Genomic DNA, 21,244 nt, shown 5'->3' on the forward strand with positions numbered 1-21,244 from the left:
AAAAATAATTAAAAAGAGATGAAAGCTCATTGCATATTTTTAAAATAGATTGCCTGAAGTTGAAAAAGATGTAAGATTGAGGCTTTCTCATATTTGTAAGATTAGACTCATAGCTCTATAGCATATTAGACGGGGCCCTTTATGGTTTAACCCGCTACCTGTCCTATTCTCAACGTCCTCCACTCCCTCTTATGCACCCTACACTTCAGCAATTTCAGCCTACCTCAGTTTCTCTGAATGTCATTATTTCCACTGTACTACAGCTTTATATATCACTGTTGTTCCCTCTGCCTGGAATGGTTCTTTTCCATCCTTGCCTAATAAATTCCATTAAGGTCAAAAAAAATAAAGAAACGACAGAATTTGGAAAATGATTATGGTAAGTGGGAAAAAATACCTAACCTAATATATACCGTAATTTCAACTGAAGTTAAAAAAAATAATAATAAGCTGGCTACAGTGGCACATGCCTGTAGTCCCAGTTACTCAGGAGGCTGAAGCAGAAGTATCACTTGTGCCCAGGAGTTTGAGGCCAGCTGGGCAACATAGTGAGACCTTGTCTTTTAACAGAAGCAAACAGGCCAGGCACAGTGGCTCACGCTTGTAATCCTAACACTTTGGGAGGCCAAGGTGGGTGGATCACCTGAGGTCAGGATCAAGACCAGCCTGAGTAACATGACAAAACCCTGTCTCTACTAAAAATACAAAAATTAGCTGGGTGTGGTAGCTCACACTTGTAATGCCAGCTACTTAGGAGGCTGAGGCAGGAGAATCTCTTGAACCCTGGAGGCAGAGGTTGCAGTGAGCCAAGATCGCGTCACTGCACTCCATCCTGGGCGACAGTGTGAGTCCATCTGAAAACAAACAAACGACCACAACCAAAATAAGTATAGGAAGCAGAGGACCAGAGGAAATATGCCAGACGTTAATGGTGTTTTCTTTGGCTGATTGGATTACGTGACTTTTATCACTTTAGTTGTAACAATATTATGTTCATGATAAAAACTGAAAAAGTTTTTTTAACTGATATATATATATGTTTAATTTATATTAAATAATTTTTTAGTAATAGAGACGGGGTCAGGGCAGGGCGCGGTGGCTCACTCCTGTAATCCCAGCACTTTGGGAGGTCGAGGCAGGCAGATCACGAGGTCAGGAAATGGAGACCACCCTGGCTAACACGGTGAAACCCTGTCTGTACTAAAAATACAAAAAAAATTAGCCGGGTGTGGTGGCGGGCGCCTTATAGTCCCAGCTACTCAGGAGGCTGAGGCAGGAGAATGGCTTGAACCCGGGAGGTGGAGCTTGCAGTGAGCCGAGATCACGCCACTGCACTCCAGCCTGGGCGAAAGAACGAGACTCCATCTCAAAAAAAAAAAAATAGAGACAGAGTCTTGCTGTGTTGCCCAGGCTCGTCTCAAACTCCTGGGCTCAAGCCATCCACCCACCTCAGCCTCGCAAAGTGCTGGGATTACAGGCATGAGCCACTGCACCTGGCCAACTTTCTGTATTTTTATTTTGTGTATTTATTTATTTTTTTTTGAGACAGAGTCTCGCTTTGTTGCCAGGCTGGAGTACAGTGGCGTGATCTCGGCTCACTGCAACCTCCACCTCCTGGGTTCAAGCGATTCTCCTGCCTCAGCCTCCTGAGTAGCTGGGATTACAGGCGCTCCCCACCACGCACAGTTAATTTTTGTATTTTTAGTAGAGACAGGGTTTCATCATGTTGGCCAGGATGGTCTCCATCTCTTGAACTCATGATCCACCCGCCTTGGCCTCCCAAATTGCTGGGATTACAGGTGGGAGCCACCGCGGTGCCTGGCCAACTTTCTGATATGTTTATATAACTTCTTCACAGGCGTCAGAAAATTTCTGAATGCCTACTTGAAGCATATGACCTGTAATCGTAGGAATGCTGTAACTAGTTCTTTGTGCTCTTTATGTGCTGTTTCTACCACCATCTTGACAGAGCCTACCATGTGAAAATGCTCTGTTAAATTACACACTTTTTTTTTTTTTTTCTTAGAGATGGAGTCTCACTCTGTTGCCCAGGCTGGAGTGCAGTTGCGTGATCTCGGCTCACTGCAAGTTCCGCCTCCCGGGTTCACGCCATTCTCCTGCCTCAACCTCCCGAGTAGCTGGGGCTACAGGCACCCGCCACCACGCCCGGCTAACTTTTTGTATTTTCAGTAGAGATGGGGTTTGATAGTTTATAAGCCAGGATGGTCTCAATCTCCTGACCTCGTGATCCACCTGCCTCGGCCTCCCAAAGTGCTGGGATTACAGGCGTGAGCTACCATGCCTGGCCACATATTTCTTAATGAGAACTTTTTTGAAATCCTTCATTATTTCTGTGTCTTTGGATTTAGGTAACAGAGATTCAAAGGTACCTTCAGAAAGAAAGAAATCTCTCTACACAGATGAGTCATCCAAACCTGGAAAAAATAAAAGAACTGCAATCACTACTCCAAGTAAGTTTTGTAGACAAAGCCATAATAAGTAATGGTTGCCCCACTTTGGACTGATGTTGGACTGGAACAGCTGAAAGCATAGAGGCTGGAACCAGTTTACATTCTAGTTCTCTCGTCTTTTAGGTTTGAGATCTTGGGGAACTTACTCATCCTCAATAAACTCACTTCCTCAGTGCAAAGTGGAAATAGTTATACTATAGTATCTATTTCTTTTTTCTTTTTTTGAGACAGAGTCTTGCTCTGTTGCCCAGGCTAGAGTGCAGTAGCGTGAGCTTGGCTCACTGCTACCTCCACCTCCCAGGTTCAAGCGATTCTCCTGACTCAGCCTCCCTAGTAGCTGGGACTACAGGTGTGCTCCACCACGCCCAGCTGATTTTTGTATTTTCAGAAGAGACGGGGTTTCACCATGTTGGCCAGCATGGTCTCAATCTCTTGACCTCATGATCCACCTGCCTCGGCCTCCCAAAGTGCTGGGATTCCAGGCATCAGCCACCCTGCCTGGCCTATAGTACCTATTTCATCAGGTTGAGAGATACATAAATTGAGAATACTTTTTCCACTACTGCTTCCCTATCACGGCAAATAGCATGCAGCAAGGATTCAATAAACAACTGATGAATGAATGTACGAACTACTTGGTACAATGCCCACCTTCTAATGAGTTTTTCATAAGTCTAAATGATTCTGGTTTTGGACATGTAAGTCTTCTCTATCTTATATTGTTGGAACATTGCTTGGCACATAGAATGTTGATTATTATATTTATAGTAGTTACAATGCTGCTTATTATATATTCAAAATTCAATAAATGTTCATATACTTAATCAGAATAGGATACAGTTGGGGTCAGCAAACTGCTGGCTGCCTTGGCCTGTCTTGTATCCTTTGAGCTAAGAATGGTTTTTACATTTTTTAAAGAATTTAAAAACAAGAAGAATGGCCGGGCGCGGTTCTCACACCTGTAATCCCAGCGCTTTGGGAGGCCCAAGGGGCTGGATCACCTGAAGTTGGGAGTTTGAGAACAGCCTGGCCAGCATGGTGAAACCCCGTCTCTACTGAAAATACAAACATTAGCCGGGTGTGGTGGCAGGTGCCTTTAACCCCAGCTACTTGGGAAGCTGAGGCAGGAGAATCGCTTGAACCTGGGAGGTGGAGGTTGCAGTGAGCCAAGATCATGCCATTGCACTGTAGCCTGGGCAACAGAGCAAGACTCCGTCTCAAAAATAAACAAATAAATAACATAAAAACAAGAAGAATATGAGACAGAGACCATACCATATGTGGCCATAAAACCTAAAATACTTTTTTTTTTTTTTTTGAGACGAAGTTTTGCTCTTGTTGCCCAGGCTGGAGTGCAATGGCGCAATCTAGGCTCACTGCAACCTCCACCTCCCGGGTTCAAGCGATTCTCCTGCCTCAGTGTCCTGAGTAGCTGGGATTACAGGCATGCGCCACCACACCTGGCTAATTTTTGTATTTTTAGTAGAGATGGGGTTTCTCCATGTTGGTCAGGCTGGTCTCGAACTCCTGACCTCAGGTGATCTGACCACTTTGGTCTCCCAAAGTGCTGGGATTACAGGTGTGAGCCACCATGACCGGCCAAGCCTTAAATACTTTTATCTAGCCCTTTATAGAATAAATTTGTCAGTCCTTGACATATAGCATTACAAAATACCAAATTCATGATTAAATAAAGACCACTTGTGACTAACTGGTAGGGGAGAAGATAAATCTTCTACTCTCATCCTCTGGATTAAACCAAGATGTCAATTTAGTGAAATTTGTCAATGGGGAGATGGTGAATGTTTGATAGTTTATAAGATGAATGTGCTTTGCCCCTGAGTTTCCAAAAACTAAGTATTTTGAAATTAATGTTTTAGGAAAAATTATATTGAAGTTGAATGTCAGGGATGCAAAGAAGAGAATAAGTGTTAACAGAAAAACACAGAGAAGATAAATAAATGGATTTTGTTTTGTTATTAATTTTTATATTGGAACATTCTAGACTTTAAGAAGCTTCATGAAGCTCATTTTAAGGAAATGGAGTCCATTGATCAATATATTGAGAGAAAAAAGAAACATTTTGAAGAACACAATTCCATGAATGAACTGAAGGTATGTAGATAAAATTATGTTCTTAATGGAACTAAACTGTTTGATTATAACTTTGAAACTATATAACACCGTGGGTACAACAACTGGCTGTCACTCTACCAGTAGATTTGTTTGAATTCAATATATCTTTATCCAAAACTTGCTTTCCCCTACCCTGAGAATTTTCAAAGTCCTCTAGATAAAACAGTGAATCCATGGCCAAGCACAGTGGCTCATGCCTGTAATCCCAGCACTTTGGGAGGCCAAGGCAGGTGGATTACCTCAGGTCAGGAGTTCAAGGCCAGCCTGGGTGACATGGTGAAACCCTGTCTCTACAAAAAATACAAAAAATTAGTGGGGGGTGGCACATGCCTGTAATCCCATCTACTCAGGAGGCTGAGGCAGGAGAATCACTTGAACCAGGAGGCCAACATTGCAGTGAGCCGAGATCATGCCACTGCACTCCAGCCTGGGTGACAGAGCAAGACTCCACCTCAAAAAAAAGAAAACAGTGAATCCTGACTATGAGAAACTATTTCCAAAATGGCAATGTCATTCTACTTTCCATATTCAGATGTTTTGCTTATTACTTTCATTGATGATGAACCAACTTATGGCTGAAGCCATCTTCTTTCCCTTGTCCCTTATGTAAAGGAAAATGGGTGATTAATAGTGGCAAACCTGAAGGGTTCCTGTGGTAACAGCTCCCTCGAGGGCTTTCAGTCCAGGTCCCACAGGACTCAAAGCCTCTGCAAGTAAGAGAAGGTGATAAAGTCAACTCTGAGGCTGAGTTAGCAGAGTAGTGAGTAACATTCTAGCAAGTTGATGTTATTGGTATCTGGTGTTAAGGCAGTGCCGAATGGAGGGCAAGAAACACATTTTTAAATATTTATTGATTTATGTATTTTTCTTATAAAGACAGGGTCTCCCTATGATGCCCAGGCTCTCCTTGAACGCCTAGGCTCAAGTGATCCTCCCACCTCAGCCTCCCAAAGTGCTGGGATCACAGGTGTGAGCCACCAGATTATATTTATTTCTATTTGCTGTATTTAATTCTTAACCCCATGTTTATTTTACATAACTTCCCTATTTCTCAAAAAGAATTTAAGGCCTATTCTCAAAATAATGTAAGTTTATGGTATTAAATATAAAATAGTATAGTCAATTTAAAAGCGGCAGAAAATTAGCACTGTTAGTAGGTACAGTATTTACTACCATCAGTCACTCAGCTGAGTTTAAGTTTTCTGGCAGCTAGGGCCAAGAGGAAAACTCACTGGGTGATAAGTTGTAAATAATTTAAGTACTTAAGCTTCTTGGTGAGAAGCTCAATTTAAATAATAAACATTCATTTTAACGATGTAAAACCACTGTTACAACAATTTTTTTTCTTTTTTCTTTTGTTTTTTGAGACAGAGTTTTGCTCTTGTTGCCTAGGCTGGAGGGCAATGGTACAGTCTCAGCTCACTGCAACCTCTGCCTCCCTGATTCAAGCGATTCTCCTGTCTTTAGCCTCCCCAGTAGCTGAGATTACAGGCGCCCACCACCACACCCAGCTAAGTTTTATATTTTTAGTAGAGATGGGTTTTCACCATGTTGGCCAGGCTGGTCTCGAACTCCTGACCTCAGGTGATCAACCCACCTCCCAAAGTACTGGTATTACATGCATGAGCCGTTGCTCCCATCCTCACTATTACCACATTTGAAGGCACTGTTTATCAAACTTTTTCTTTTTTTTGAGACTCAGTCTCACTCTGTCACCCAGGCTAGAGTGCAGTGGTGCGATCTTGGCTCACTGGAACCTCTGCTTCCCGGGTGCAACAGATTATTTTGCCTCAGCCTCCCAAGTAGTTGGGATTACAGGTGCCCACCACCACACCCAGCTAATATTTGTATTTGTAATTTTATTTATTTTTTTTAGATGGAGTCGCATTGTGTTGCCCAGGCTGGAGTGCAGTGACACAATATTGGCTCACTGCAACCTCTACCTCCTGGATTCAAGTGATTCTCCCACCTCAGCCTCCCAAGTACCTGGGATTACAGGCAACCACCACCACACCTGGCTAATTTTTGTTTGTTTGTTTGTTTTGACAGGGAGTTTCACTCTTCTTGCCCAGACTGGAGTGCAATGGCGTGATCTTGGCTCACCACAACTTCCACCTCCCAGGTTCAAGCGATTCTCCTGCCTCAGCCTCCTGAGTAGCTGGGATTATAGGTGCCTGCCACCACGCCTGGCTAATTTTTTGTATTTTTATTAGAGACGGGGTTTCACTATGTTGGCCAGGCTGGTCTTGAACTCCTGACCTTGTGATCCACCTGCCTCAGCCTCCCAAAGTGCTGGGATCACAGGCATAAGCCACGACGCCCAGCCCCTGCTAATTTTTATATTTTCAGTAAAGATGGGGTTTCACCATGTTGGCCAGGCTGGTCTCGATCTCCTGACTTCAGGTGATCCACCCACCTCGGCCTCCCAAAGTGCTGAGATTACAGGCATGAGCCACCACTCCTGTCCTCACTGTTACCACATTTGAAGGCACTATTTATCCATCTTTTTTTTTTTTGCGATGAGTCTCACTCTGTCACTCAGACTGGAGTGCAGTGGTACGATCTTGGCTCACTGCAACCTGCACCTCCCGGGTTCGACAGATTTCGCCAGCATGGCAAAACCCTGTCTCTACTAAAAATACAACAATTACCCGGCTGTGGTGGTGGGTGCCTGTACTCCCAGCTACTCGGGAGGCTGAGACAGGAGAATCGCTTGAACCCAGGAGGTGGAGGTTGCAGTGCATGGAGGTCACACCACTGCACTCCAGCCTGGGCAACAGACCAAGACTCCATCTCAAAAAAGAAAAAAAATTGGCCAGGCGTGGTGGCTCACACCTGTAATCCCAGCACTTTGGGAAGCTGAGGCAGGCGGATCACCTGAGGTCGGGGGTTTGAGACCAGCCTGACCAACATGGAGAAACCCCATCTTTACTAAAAATACAAAATTATCTTGGCATGGTGGCACATGCTTGTAATCCCAGCTACTCGGGAGGCTGAGGCAGGAGAATTGCTTGAACCCAGGAGGCAGAGGTTGCAGTGAGCCGAGACCATGCCATTGCACTCCAGCCTGGGCAACAAGAGTGAAACTCCATCTCAAAAAATAATAATAATAATTTAAGTTAATTTAAAAAAGGTTTCAGCCAGACACAGTGGCTCACACCTGTCAATCCACAACTTTGGGAGGGTTAGGCCGAAGGATCACTTGAGCCCCGGTATTGAAGACCAACCTGGGCAATACAGTGAGACTCCATCTCTAAAGAAAAAAAAAGACTCAAGCTGCTGCTTTCTATATTTTGTAATATGGATGACATAATTTTCTAAGTAAAAGTTAAGGACAGAGCAAGAACAACTGTCTCAACCATAAACGTTGAGTATTGCCCTAGAAGATGTGTTGAATAAACGAATAGTTTATCTTACTTTTTAGTATAACTCCAGCCTGGTAGACCCATCTGAATGAGTTTAGTTCTAAAATAACACTGTTCACCCTGAATGTTTAAGGAACTGGCCTATCAGATGTATGACTTGGTATGATCTCTTTGGAGACTAGAGAATTAAAAAAAACAATTACAATAACTTCACCATACCTGAGGTGAAGTTGCTCCTGGCACATTTGGGGCTTGGTCATTTGGATGGTGATGGACAATAATAAGCAGATATCCTAAAGAGAATCATTCTGGCCATGACAGCCTCTCTTTGACTTTTATGATAACAAAAGACAGACTTGTTTGATCTAGTTGTCAAATGGCCCTCTAAAAAGATCAGAAAACTATCTGGGTGTGGTGTGGTGGCTCATGCCTATTATCCCACCTACTTGGGAGGCTGAGGTGGGAAGGTTGCTTGAGCCCAGGAGTCAAAGACCAGGCTGGGCAACATAGCACAACCCCATCTCAAATAAACAAATACACATATACCTACATTTAATTAATTTATTTTAATTAATTTATCTATTTATAATAAAAAGATTGGAAAACTTGTATTCCAAGGTACCTTATATAGTTATAAATCTCTATATTTTATAATTGGCTATTTTTATGCAGATTTGCTTTTTCTCAATTATTACTTATTCTTATTTATCTATATTAATGGTATATATTACCTGTTTTAAATACTTTTCCATTGTTTATCTTTTTTTTTTTTTTTTTTTTTTTTTTTGAGATGGAGTCTCGCTCTGTCACCCAGGCTGGAGTGCAGTGGCGTGATCTGCAATCTCACCTCACTGCAAGCTCCTCCTCCCAGGTTCACGCCACTCTCCTGCCTCAGCCTCCTGAGTAGCTGGGACTACAGGCGCCTGCCACCACGCCCGGCTAATTTTTTTTTTTGGTATTTTTAGTAGAGACGGGGTTTCACTGAGTTAGCCAGGATGGTCTGAATCTCCTGACCTTGTGATCTGCCCGCCTTGGCCTCCCAAAGTGCTGGGATTACAGGTGTGAGCCACCGTGCCTGGCCCCATTGTTTATCTTTTAACTAGATTAATATAGTATCTTGCCTTGTGGAAGATTTTTAATTGTAGTCACATTTATCCAACTCTTCCTTTTAAGGCTTACTTTTTTGTCATGCTTAGAAAGGTCTTGACTTCAGCTACTCAGGAGGCTGAGGCAGGAAAAACACTTGAAGCCTGTAGGTGGAGATTGCTGCGAGCTGAGATCGCGCCACTGTCCTCCAGGCTCAGTGACAGTGAGACCCTGTCTCAAAAAAATGTATAGACATATATACTTATATATATGGCTGGGCACAGTGGCTCACGCCTGTAATCCCAGCACTTTGGGAGGCTGAGGTGGGTGGATCACCTGAGGTCAGGAGTTCGAGACCAGCCCGCCCAACATGGCGAAACCCCGTCTCTACTAAAAATACAAAAATTAGCCAGACGTGGTGGCAGGTGCCTGTAATCCCAGCTGCTTTGGGTGCTGACCAGGAGAATTGCTTGAACCCAGGAGGTGGAGGTTGCAGTGAGCCAAGATCACGCCATTGCACTCCAGCTTGGGCGACAGAGCAAGTCTCCATCTAAAAAAAAAAAAAAAGATCTTGCCTGTCTGTCTCTCTCTCTTTCTCTCTCTCTCTATATATATACAATTTTTATATAAAATTATATATATATATATTTTTTTTTTTTTCTTTTTTTTGAGACAGAGTCTCACCCTGTCACCCAGGTGGTAATTCAATGGTGCAGTGATGGTTCACTGCAGCCTCAACCTCCTGGGCTCAGGTGACCCTCACACCTCAGCCTCCTTAGTAGCTGGGACAATAGTCATGCACTACTACACCCGGCTATTTTTCAGTTTTTTGTATAGACAGGACTCCCTATGTTGTCCAGGCTGGTCTCAAACTCCTAGGCTCAAGCAGTACCCCCTCTTCTGCCTCCCAAAGTACTGGGATTACAGGCATGGGCCACCAGATTATGTTTATTTCTAGTCCCTGCATTTAATTCTTAACCTACATTTTTATTTTTCTAAATATTAATTTCAATTGTCATATCTCAGTTGACAGGTAATAAAGTTAATTTTTTCTGCTTGCAACAGATCTTAGACTAATGATAATAAGATATTCAATTACTCTTGACAATATCTAAGAAAGATACCCTAAGTGAAACCCTTCAAGCATTTATTTCCTTCCCTCTTTGTTTTTTGTTTTGAAGGACTTCAAAAAGCTATTGTTTGAGGATAGAGGGAGAGGGCAGAATTATTTGTAGATTCCACATGTTAAATATATAATAGGTTCTTTAGGTTTGTTTTTGTAGAGGCAAGATCTCCTAATGTTGCCCAGGCTGGTCATGAACTCCTGGGCTTAAGCGATCCTCCTGCCTCAGCCTCCCAAAGTGCTGAGATTGCAGGGTGTGAGCCACTACACCTGGCCTAAGTTTATATTTAATAAACTGTATATAACGTCTCAAAGGTTCCATATTTCCAAAATAATCTTTTTTTTCCCCCTTTGTGGCTACAAGAGACTGTTTTTCTACATTATGTCTCTAGTTAGAAAATGCCTGGCTAGGCTGGGCGTGGTGGCTCACACCTGTAATCCCAGCAGTTTGGGAGGCTGAGGCAGGCAGATCACAAGGTCAGCAATTCAAGACCAGCCTGGCCAACATAGTGAAGCCCCGTCTGTACTAAAAATACAAAAATTAGCCGAGCGTGGTGGCAGGCCGAGCGTGGTGGCAGGCGCCTGTAGTCCCAGCTACTTGAGAGGCTAAGGCAGGAGAATCGCTTGAACCTGGGAGGCAGAAGTTGCAGTGAGCTGAGACCATGCCATTGCACGCCAGCCCAGGTGAAAGAAAGAGACTCCGTCTCATTTAAAAAAAAATAAAGAAAGAAAGAAAAGAAAATGCCCAGATAGCTGGGCACAGTGGCTCACGCCTGTAATCCAAACACTTTGGGAGGCCAAGGCAGGCAGATCACTTGAGGTCAGGCATTTGAGACCGGCCTGGCCAACATGGCAACATCCTGTCTCTACTAAAAATACAAAAATTAGCTGGGCATGGTGGCAGGTGCCTATAATCCCAGCTACTCAGAAGGCTACTCAGAAGGCTAAGGTGGGAGGATCGCTTGAACCTGGAAGGTGAAGATTGCAGTGAGCCCATTGTGCCACTGCACTTCAGCCTGGGCAACAGAGCCAGACTCTGTCTCAAACAAAAAAAAAGAAAGAAAGAAAATGCCTGGGTCCATAGCAGCCGGGAAAGGCTTTCTTGTAACTCCTTACTCAGCCACAACTGGAAATTGCTCTTTATAACATAATCCCCTTAGCAATAAATGGCAGGTAACTGTGGAGCCAGCCAGACAGGTAGAATAGGATGAGGTGAGGTAGTGAGGAAAGAAAAGATTCCAAATGGAGTTACAAATGAGGAATGAAACAGGGATAAATGGAAACGCTCTTCTGAACTTTGCCTAGGAGACAACACTGTATCAGAGGCCAAGCCTTTTTTTTTTTTCTTTTGAGATGTAGTCTCGCTCTGTTGCCAGGCTGGCGTGATCTCGGCTCACTGCAACCTCCGCCTCCTGGGTTCAAGTGATTCTCCCGCCTCAGCCTCCTGAGTAGCTGGGACTATAGGCACATGCCACGACTCCCAGCTAATTTTTGTATTTTTAGTAGAGATGGGGTTTCACCATGTTGGAGAGGCCAAGCTTTTAAAATGGTGCATTTTCTCTTCAGCAGCAGCCCATCAATAAGGGAGGGGTCAGGACTCCAGTACCTCCAAGAGGAAGACTCTCTGTGGCTTCTACTCCCATCAGCCAACGACGCTCACAAGGCCAGTCCTGTGGCCCTGCAGGTCCGAGTACCTTGGGTCTGAGGGGGTCACTCAAGCGCTCTGCTATCTCTGCAGCCAAAACAGGTGTCAGGTAAAGAAATCACTCCAAAATGTAGTCATGAACAAGATTTCACATGGACTATATAAAAAAAATTTTTTTAATTGGCAAATAATATTCGTACATAATCATAGGGTATACATAGTGATGTTTCTTTTCTTTTCTTTTTTTTTTTTTGAGATGAGGTCTCGCTGTCGCCCAGGCTCAAGTGCAGTGGCGCAATCTCAGCTCACTGCAACCTCCGCCTCCCAGGTTCAAGTGATTCTTCTGCCTCAGCCTCCCGAGTAGCTGGGACTACAGGTACATGCCACCATGCCCGGCTGATTTTTTGTATTTTTAGTAGAGACGGGCTTTCATCATGTTAGCCAGGATGGTTTCGGTCTCCTGGCTTCATGATCCGCCCACCTCAGCCTCCCAAAGTGCTGGGATTACAGGCGTGAGCCACTGCGCCCGGCCCATAGTGATGTTTCAATACATATATTGTATGGTAGTCAGATCAGGGTAATTAGCACATCCATCATCTCAAACAGTTATCATTTCTTTATATTTAGTATCCTCCTTCTAGCTATTTGAAACCACCATGCCCAGCTAATTTCACAAGGTCTCACTACGTTGTCCAGTCTGGTTTTGAACTCTTGGGCTCAAGTGATCATCCCACCTTGGCCAACCAAAGTGCTGGGATTACAAACATGCCATTGCACCCAACCTTTCTTTTTTTTTCTTTTTTTTTTTTTTTTTTTTCTTCAGACGGAGTCTCACTCCATTGCCCAGGCTGGAGTGCAGTGACAAGATCTTGACTCACTGCAACCTCTGCCTCCCAGGTTCAAGTGATTCTCAGCCTCCCGAGTAGCTGGGACTACAGGCACGTACCACCACACCCGGCTAAGTTTTTATTTTAGTAGAGACAGGGTTTCACCATGTTGGCCAGGCTGGTCTTGAACTCCTGACCTCAGGTGATCTACCTGCCTCGGCCTCCCAAAGTCCTGGGATTACAAGCGTGAGCCACCGCGCCTGGCTGCACCCAGGTATATGTACCTCTTAAATTTCTCATTCAAATCATGAATTGTTTTCCTGATTTCATTGACTTGTCTGTATTCTCTTGTGTAGCTCACTGAGGTCCCCTAAGATTATTATTTTGAATTCTTTTTCTGGTATTTCATGTATTTCCCTATGAATAGGGTTATTGGAGAATTACCATTTTTCTTTGGAGGTGACTTGTTTCCCTACATTTTCATGGTTTATGTGTCCTTGCATTGATTTCTACACATCTGTTAGGAAAGTCACCTCTTCCAATTTTATAGAGGAGGTTTCACAGGGAAGAACATACTCATATGAATAGGTCTTGGGGTGTCATTTAAGTGGGGTGTGTTGGCCTTGGTTTTAAGTGGGCACAGGAATATAGTCTCTGTGTAGTTTCTTCAGCTGTAATGCATTTTAGTGGCATTTGTAAGTCTCTCGGTAGCCTAGGCTAAGAGATTTGGTGGTGATGGTGGCTTTGCCAGGTTTGGGACCGTGGGGCTGTTTCTCAGCCCTGGTATGCAGTTGCATGGTTGCTTGGCTGGCCTTCGGGCATGTCTACCAGAGGCTGCTTACAACGCTGCCTCTCAGGCCCTTACTAGGAGTACAGGGGCGTTGGGCAGGTCAGGGGCTTCTCTGCAGGGGTGAGGCATCTCATGGCTGTTTCTCAGGCCCTAGCCATAGGCACATAGCCACTCAGCCAGCATCAGAGTATGTCAGCTGCTTGAGAGTCTCTCCCGCTCCAGGGAGGGCATGTGGCAGTTTGGCCAGCTCAAGGGCAGGTTCGCCCTGAGCACATCTGCCTAGGCTCCAAGCAACTGGGGTCATGGTGTTGCAGCCACCCCTACCAAGCCCCTGTGGGCTTGGTAGAATGAATATTGAGCCCTAGTAATGGATACGTGCAGTGGCCACTGGCCCCCAGCAGAGCACAGTGCACTCCAGAAGTGGCTCTGGTCTGAAGATGGTTCTGTGCTGCAGAAGCTAGTGGCAGGTAGAGAGTGCACACCTTGTGCTCCTAATCCAGGGCAGTGCAGCTGCAGGAATTCCTGGCAGCTCTCCAAACTGGGAGACTTGGGTATTATTAGACTTGGGTATTCTCCCGTAGTAAGGACTGTAGGTGCTTGCAGTAGCAATGGGGGCTGGTGGGGATCTTCAGTTTAGTGTTTCTTCACAACAGGAATCCCCTCCTGACTGTGGGCAGATCTGATTCTGGTAGAGGAGACAGGGCTGCAGAGGCTAGATGCCTCTGGCTGCCTTCCTGGGCTTCCATTCACCACAGGTGCATCTCCACTCCCCTGATGCACTCCAGTGCTTTCCCGTTGACACTCCAGTCAAATCTTAGCTTTTTTCTGTGGTGGCTCCCACCTGTAATCCCAGCTACTCAGGAGGCTGAGGCAGGAGGATCATTTGAGTCCAGAAGTTTGAGGCCAGCCTGGGCAACATAGTAAAAGCTGTCTCCAAAAATAAAATTCTAAAAATCTTAGCTGTTTATTTGTTGCCTTTGTCCTTTCTTGTGGGGGGATGAATGCCAGGCGTCTCTAGTCAGCCATCTTGCTGACAGCACTCTGAAATATGTGTTCTTTTGCTTTTGTTTCTGTTTTGTAGAGATGAGGTCTTGCTATGTTGCCCAAGATGGTCTTGAACTCCTGGCCTCAAGCGATCCTCCTGCCTCAGCCTCACAAAGTACTAAGAATACAGGCATAAACCACCATGCCCAGTCAGATATTCTTCATTTTATTAATATGACTGCCAAGATGCCTAAGGAGAAACTTTTCCATTGACTTAAATATAGAAGTGAAGCTAAATGCTTACAGAAAGTATCATTACAGTGAACTGAAAAAATTAACTCTTCCTCAAATACCAATATCGTAACCTAGTGGGAACTACAGTATCATCACTATCTCATGCCCCATTGATCCCTGTTTTTGTTTACTTGTAACTCTTCTGACATCAAAGTCACCTTCAACTGGGACTCTCCCCATAGATGAAAGTCTTCAGATTACTTCTAATATCAAAACTTTATTTTCTACTTTTTTAAAGACATTTGCAGTATCTAATAGAATTGGTGCATGACAGCCCTTCTCCAATATGTGCAATTATCTAACATAATTGTATTTTTTATTTTATTCTTTTTTTTTTTTTTTTTTTTTTTTTTTTTTTTTTTTTTTTTGAGACAGTCTTGCTCTGTCACCCAGGCTGGAGTGCAGTGGCACGATCTCAGCTCACTACAACCTCCATCTCCTGGGTTCAAGCAATTCTCATGCCTCAGCCTCCTGAGTAGCTGGGACTACAGGTGTGTGCCACCACATTCAGTTAATTCTTTTTTTTTTTTTTTTTTTTTGTATTTTTAGTAGAGGTAGTGTTTCACCATGCTGACCAGGCTGGTCTAGAAATCCTGGCCTCAAGTGATCCACCTGCCTTGCCCTCCCAAAGTGCTGGGATTACAGGTGTGAACCACCACACCTGGCCTATTCTATTTTTGAGACAGGATCTTGCTCTGTCACCCAGGCTAGAATTCAGTGACGCAGTAATGGCTCACTGCAGCCTTGACTTCCCAGGATGAAGCGATCTTCCTGTCTTGGCCTCCCAAAGTACTGGGATTATAGGTGTGAACCATCTCACCCAGCCTGCCCATGTTTTAATCAGATTGGTTTTTTTCCTGTTCCTCCAATGTAGTTTTTAAAACTTAAAAATGGCTTTAAGTTTAGAATTCTATTTATTGAATTAGCTTGGAATATGAAGTACCTGTAATTGGTGGTTCTGATTTCATTTAAGAACACCATGGTCCAGGTGCGGTGGCTCACGCCTGTAATCCAGCACTTTGGGAGCCCGAGTTGGGTGGATCACCTGAGGTCAGGAGTTCAAGACCAGCCATGACCAACATGGTGAAACCTTGTCTGTACTAAAAATACAAAATTATCTGGGCATGGTGGTGCACACCTGTAATCCCAGCTACATAGGAGGCTGAGGCAGGAGAATTGCATGAACCCAGGAGGTGGAGGTTTCAGTGAGCCAAGATCATACCATTGCACTCCAGCCTGGGCAACAAGAGCGAAACATTGTCTCAAAAAAAAAAGAACACCATGGTCAGAGGTTTGGCCCTTGCTTCACTGCAATGTACAGGTGGGTCTGGACTTCACACCATAAGATACCATTAATTGAATGAAGGCTCATTGTTATTTTATGAACCATTAAGACAAATTAGACCGGGCATGGAGGCTCACACCTGTAATCCCAGCACTTTGGGAGGCCGAGGCGGGCAGATCATGAGGTCAGGAGTTCAAGACCAGCCTGGCCAACATAGTGAAACCCCGTCTCTACTAAAAACACAAAACAATTAGCCAGGCATGGTGGCAGTCGCCTGTAATCCCAGCTACTTGGGAGGCTGAGGCAAGAAGAATTGCTTGAACCTGGGAGCCAAAGGTTGCAGTGAGCCGAGATCGCGCCACTGCACTCCAGCCTGGGCAACAGTGCGAGACTCCATCTCCAAAAAAAAAAGAAAGAAAAATCCGCCAGGCGTGGTGGCTCACGCCTGTAATCCCAGCACTTTGGGAGGCCGAGACGGGCGGATCACAAGGTCAGGAGATCGAGACCATCCTGGCTAACACAGTGAAACCACGTCTCTACTAAAATTACAAAAAAAATAGCCGGGCGTGGTGGCGGGCGCCTATAGTCCCAGCTACTTGGGCGGCTGAGGCAGGAGAATGGTGTGAACCCAGGAGGCGGAGCTTGCAGTGAGCTGAGATCGCGCCACTGCACTCCAGCCTGGGCGACAGAGCGAGACTCCGTTTCAAAAAAAAAAAAAAGAAAAATCACTACTGGCTGGGCAAAGTGGCTCACGCCTATAATCCCAGCACTTGGTGAGGCCAAATGGGTGAATGGCTTAAGCCCAAGAGTTTGAGAGCAGCCTGGCCAACATGGCAAAACCCTATCTCTACTAAAAATATAAAAATTGGCTGGGCACGGTGGCTTATGCCTGTAATCCCAGCACTTTGAGAGACTGAGGCAGGCGGATCACCTGAGGTCAGGAGTTTGAGACCAGCCTGACCAACATGGTGAAACCCCATCTCTACTAAAAATACAAAATTAGCCAGGCATGGTGGCGCATGCCTGTAATCCCAGCTACTGGGGAGGCTGAGGCAGTAGAATCGCTTGAACCTGGGAGGCAGAGGTTGCAGTGAGCCAACATCGCACCATTGCACTCCAGCCTGGGCGACCGAGCAAAACTCCATCTCAAAAAAAAAAAAAAAAAAAAAATTAGCCAGGCGCAGTGGCACATACCCATAGTCCCAGCCACTCGGGACGCTGAGGCAGGAGGATGGCTTGAGCCTAGGAGGCAGAGGTTGTAGCAAGCTGAGATCACACCACTGCACGCCAGCCTGGGTGATAGAGCCAGAACCTGTCTCAAGAAAAAACACTACCAATTAACTATTGACATCTTATGAATTGTAAAAACACATCCCAATTTCAGAGATGTTAAAATGTAGAAAAAATACTATCAGTCAATCAATCAAATACATTTGTGGCAATTTGCCATATGTAAAGAATGGTAAAGAATGGGCTTATTTCTCTACCACGCAAATGAATGACATTCTTTTAGGAACATACAAGACCTGTTCTCACCACTCACCTAGCATAGCAGTCTTCTGCTACCTGTGACTTCCCCTCACCCAGAGGAGGAGGAGGAGGAAGGGGAGCTTTTGGCTTGCCTCTTGGACTATAATGAGGCCTCCACGCCTATTCCTCCACCACCATCATTGTCCAAGGCAGGGAGAGCAGAAAAGACAAGAACATATTTTACAAATAACGTTAGTTGGTATGTGATTTAATTTAGCATTAGTCTTTTAGGAATATGTCTTTTCTGCAAAAGAGGTTCGTTCCTATGACAAGTATTAATTGAGGCCCTTTTCACTGCTTGCTGATAGTCAAGTGGTTTTATTTATAAGCTAGACACAAATTACTCTTGCCACAGTACTCATGTCTTGTACTCTGCTGTCCTATTTAGGTTTTCAGCTGCTACTAAAGATAATGAGCATAAGCGTTCACTGACCAAGACTCCAGCCAGAAAGTCTGCACATGTGACCATGTCTGGGGGCACCCCAAAAGGCGAGGCTGTGCTTGGGACACACAAATTAAAGACCATCACGGGGAATTCTGCTGCTGGTAAAAAAAAAAAAAACAAACAAAAGAAATCTGTTTCATTTTCAAGCCATGTAACTTCCCAAAATGATTAGGTGTATCTGTTTTTTTGTTTGTTTGTTTGTTTCTGAGATGGAGTTTTGCTTTTGTTACCCAGGCTAGAGGGCAATGGCGGGATCTCGGCTCACTGCAACATCTGCCTCCCGGGTTCAAGCAATTCTCCTGCCTCAGCCTCCTGAGTAGCTGGGACTACAGACACATGCCACCATTCCCGGCTAATTTTGTATTTTTAATAGAGAGTTTCACCATGTTGGTCAGGCTGGTCTCAAACTCCTGACCTCGTGATCCGCCCACCTCGGCCTGCCAAAGTGCTGGGATTACAGGCGTGAGCCACCACGCCCAGCCAAAAATTAATATTCTGAAGTGATAAGAGCCCTTAATAATATTCCTGACTTTAAATAATCCTCCTGCCTCAGCCTCCCAAAGTGCTGAGATTACAGGTATGAGCCACCAGGCCATGAATCTTTTCAACTATGGGATTAGGTTCTTTTTATGTTTATTTATGTTAATGATAATACTATTAATAATATGTAATTTTTATGGGTATCTGTTATCAGGGAAATAAGCTGAAAAGTTACCGTCATTTCCTTCAACAGAATTCTAAACTCCCAGCTGATCCTAGGATCCCAGCACTTTGGGAGGCCAAGGCAAGGCGGATCATGAGTTCAGGAGATCGAGACCATCCTGGCTAACACATTGAAACCCCGTCTCTACTAAAAATACAAAAACAAAATATTCAGAACATTTACAAAGCTGCTTAGCAAAGGAAATTAATATCAATGGTTAGCTTTCCTCAATTATTGTTTTCTTCCCTTTTCTCCATTTTAACCCTTATTTCAGACTCTCATCTATTTCAGACTATTTGTGTAGATTGTCTTAGTCCTTTGCGGCTGCTATTATATAACAAAGCACCAAAAACTGTATCTTATAAACAGCAGTAATTTCTTTCTCATAGTTCTGGAGGCTGGATGAGGGTAGATCAGGGCACTAGCATGATTCTGGTGAGGGCTCTTTTCCAGGTAGCAGACTACCAACTTCTTGTTGTATGCTCATGTGGCAGAAAGAGAGCTAGAGAAAATTCTATGGGGTCCCTATATAAGGCCCTGAATCCCATTCATGACCTGTTTACCTCCCAAAGGCCCTACTTCCTTACACCAGTCATATTGACAGTTAGGATTTCAATATGAATTTGGGATCGCAGGAGATACAAACATTCAAGCTATAACTTTTCTCTTTTTTTGAGGCACAGTCTCACTCTGTCGCCAGGCTGGAGTGCTGTGGTGCAATCTCGGCTCGCTGCAACCTCCGACTCCCTGGTTCAAGGGATTCTCCTGCCTCAGCTTCCTGAGTAGCTGGGATTTCGGGCACACGCTGCCACGCCTGGCTAATTTTTGTATTTTAGTAGAGATGGAGTTTCACTGTGTTGGCCAGGATGGTCTCGATCTCTTGACCTCATGATCCGCCTGCCTCGGCCTCCCAAAGTGCTGGGATTACAGGCGTGAGCCACTGCACCCAGCTTCTTTTTTTCGTTTGTTTTTTTGAGATGGAGTCTCACCCTGTTGCCCAGGCTGGAGTGCAATGGCGCAATCTCGGCTCACTGCAAGCTCCACCTCCCGGGTTCAAGTGATTCTCCTACCTCAGCCTCCCGAGTAGCTGGGATTACAGGCACATGCCACCACACCTGGCTAATTTTTTTTTTTTTTCCTCTGAGATGGAGTCTTGCTCTGTCGCCAGGCTGGAGTGCAGTGGCACGATGTCGGCTCACTGCATCCTCTGCCTCCCGGGTTTAAGCAATTCCCCTGCCTCAGCCGAGTAGCTGGGACTACAGGCATGCACCACCACGCCCAGCTAATTTTTTTTTTTTTTTTTTAAACCAAGTTTCACTCTTGTTGCCCAAGCTGGAATGCAATGGCACAATCTCAGCTCACCACAACCTCCGCCTTCCGGGTTCAAGCAATTCTCCTGCCTCAGCCTCCCGAGTAGCTGGGATTACAGGCATGTGCCACCACCCTGGCTAATTTTGTATTTTTAGTAGAGATGAGGTTTCTCCATGTTGGTCAGGCTGGTCTTGAACTCCTGACCTCAGGTGATCCACTCGACTTGGCCTCCCAAAGTGCTGAGATTACAGGCGTGAGCCACCACACCCCCAGATAATTTTTTGTATTTTAGTAGAGACAGGGTTTCACCATGTTGGTCAGGATGGTCTCGATCTCCTGACCTTGTGATCCACTCACCTCGGCCTCCCAAAGTGCTGGGATTACAGGCATGAGCCACCATGCCCAGCCTATAACATGTATTTTTAAGATTGAGAAGTAACACTTTGATAAACACTTCACCAGGTCTTTGTTTCTAATTAAGCTCTTGGGTTTTTTCGGTGTGTTTTTAGTTATTACCCCATTCAAGTTGACAACTGAGGCAACGCCGACTCCAGTCTCCAATAAGAAACCAGTGTTTGATCTTAAAGCAAGTTTGTCTCGTCCCCTCACCTATGAACCACACAAAGGTATGTGGGAGTGTTTTGAGCTACAGGGCCTGTAAAATACTTAAGATTAGTGGGACGCAGTGGCTCACACCTACTAAACATACAAAAATTAGCCAGGCGTGGTGGCAGGCACCTGTAATCCCAGCTACTTGGGAGGCTGAGACAGGAGAACCACTTGAACCTGTTAGGTGGAGGTTGCAGTGAGCCGAGACCACGCCATTGCACTCCAGCCTGGGCAACAAGAGTGAAACTCCATCTAAAAAATAAAAATAAAAAATAAAAACTTAAGAATAAACAAATTCTGCGGCCGGGCACAGTGGCTCTTGCCTGTAATCCCAGCACTTTTGGGAGGCTGAGGTGGGCAGATCACTTGAGGTCAGGAGTTCGAGATCAGCCTGGCCAACATGGTGAAACCCCGTCTCTCCTGAAAAAAAAATAAGAAAATTAGCCTGGCGTGGTGGCGGCGCCTGTAATCCCAGCTACTCAGGCGGCTGAGGCAGGACAATCGCTTGAACCTAGGAGGCAGAGGTTGCAGTGAGCTGAGATTGTGCCACTGCACTCCAGCCTGGGCGACATAGTGAGACCATGCCTCAAAAACAGGCTGGGCGCAGTGGATCACACCTGTAATCCCAGCACTTTGGGAG

The 21,244-nt window shown here is 45.0% G+C and overlaps 1 protein-coding gene across 14 annotated transcripts in view; it reads left to right on the top strand.

Annotated features, from left to right (window-relative positions):
* NUSAP1 (nucleolar and spindle associated protein 1) overlaps positions 1–21,244 on the top strand; it is a 47,393-nt gene that overhangs the window by 21,247 nt on the left and 4,902 nt on the right. For 6 of the 14 annotated variants that reach the window (XM_063652135.1, XM_054450310.2, XM_063652137.1 and 3 more), the window contains exons 5-9: positions 2,370–2,471; positions 4,477–4,586; positions 11,748–11,935; positions 17,925–18,082; positions 20,505–20,621. In XM_063652135.1, the coding sequence (XP_063508205.1) occupies positions 2,370–2,471; positions 4,477–4,586; positions 11,748–11,935; positions 17,925–18,082; positions 20,505–20,621 (675 nt within the window). The remainder of the gene's footprint in view (positions 1–2,369; positions 2,472–4,476; positions 4,587–11,747; positions 11,936–17,924; positions 18,083–20,504; positions 20,622–21,244) is intronic. The other 8 variants (XM_063652136.1, XM_054450311.2, XM_054450313.2 and 5 more) reach the window with 3 other exon arrangements.

The sequence above is a fragment of the Pongo pygmaeus genome, chromosome 16, assembly GCF_028885625.2.
Source record: "Pongo pygmaeus isolate AG05252 chromosome 16, NHGRI_mPonPyg2-v2.0_pri, whole genome shotgun sequence".
Lineage (NCBI taxonomy): Eukaryota > Metazoa > Chordata > Mammalia > Primates > Hominidae > Pongo > Pongo pygmaeus.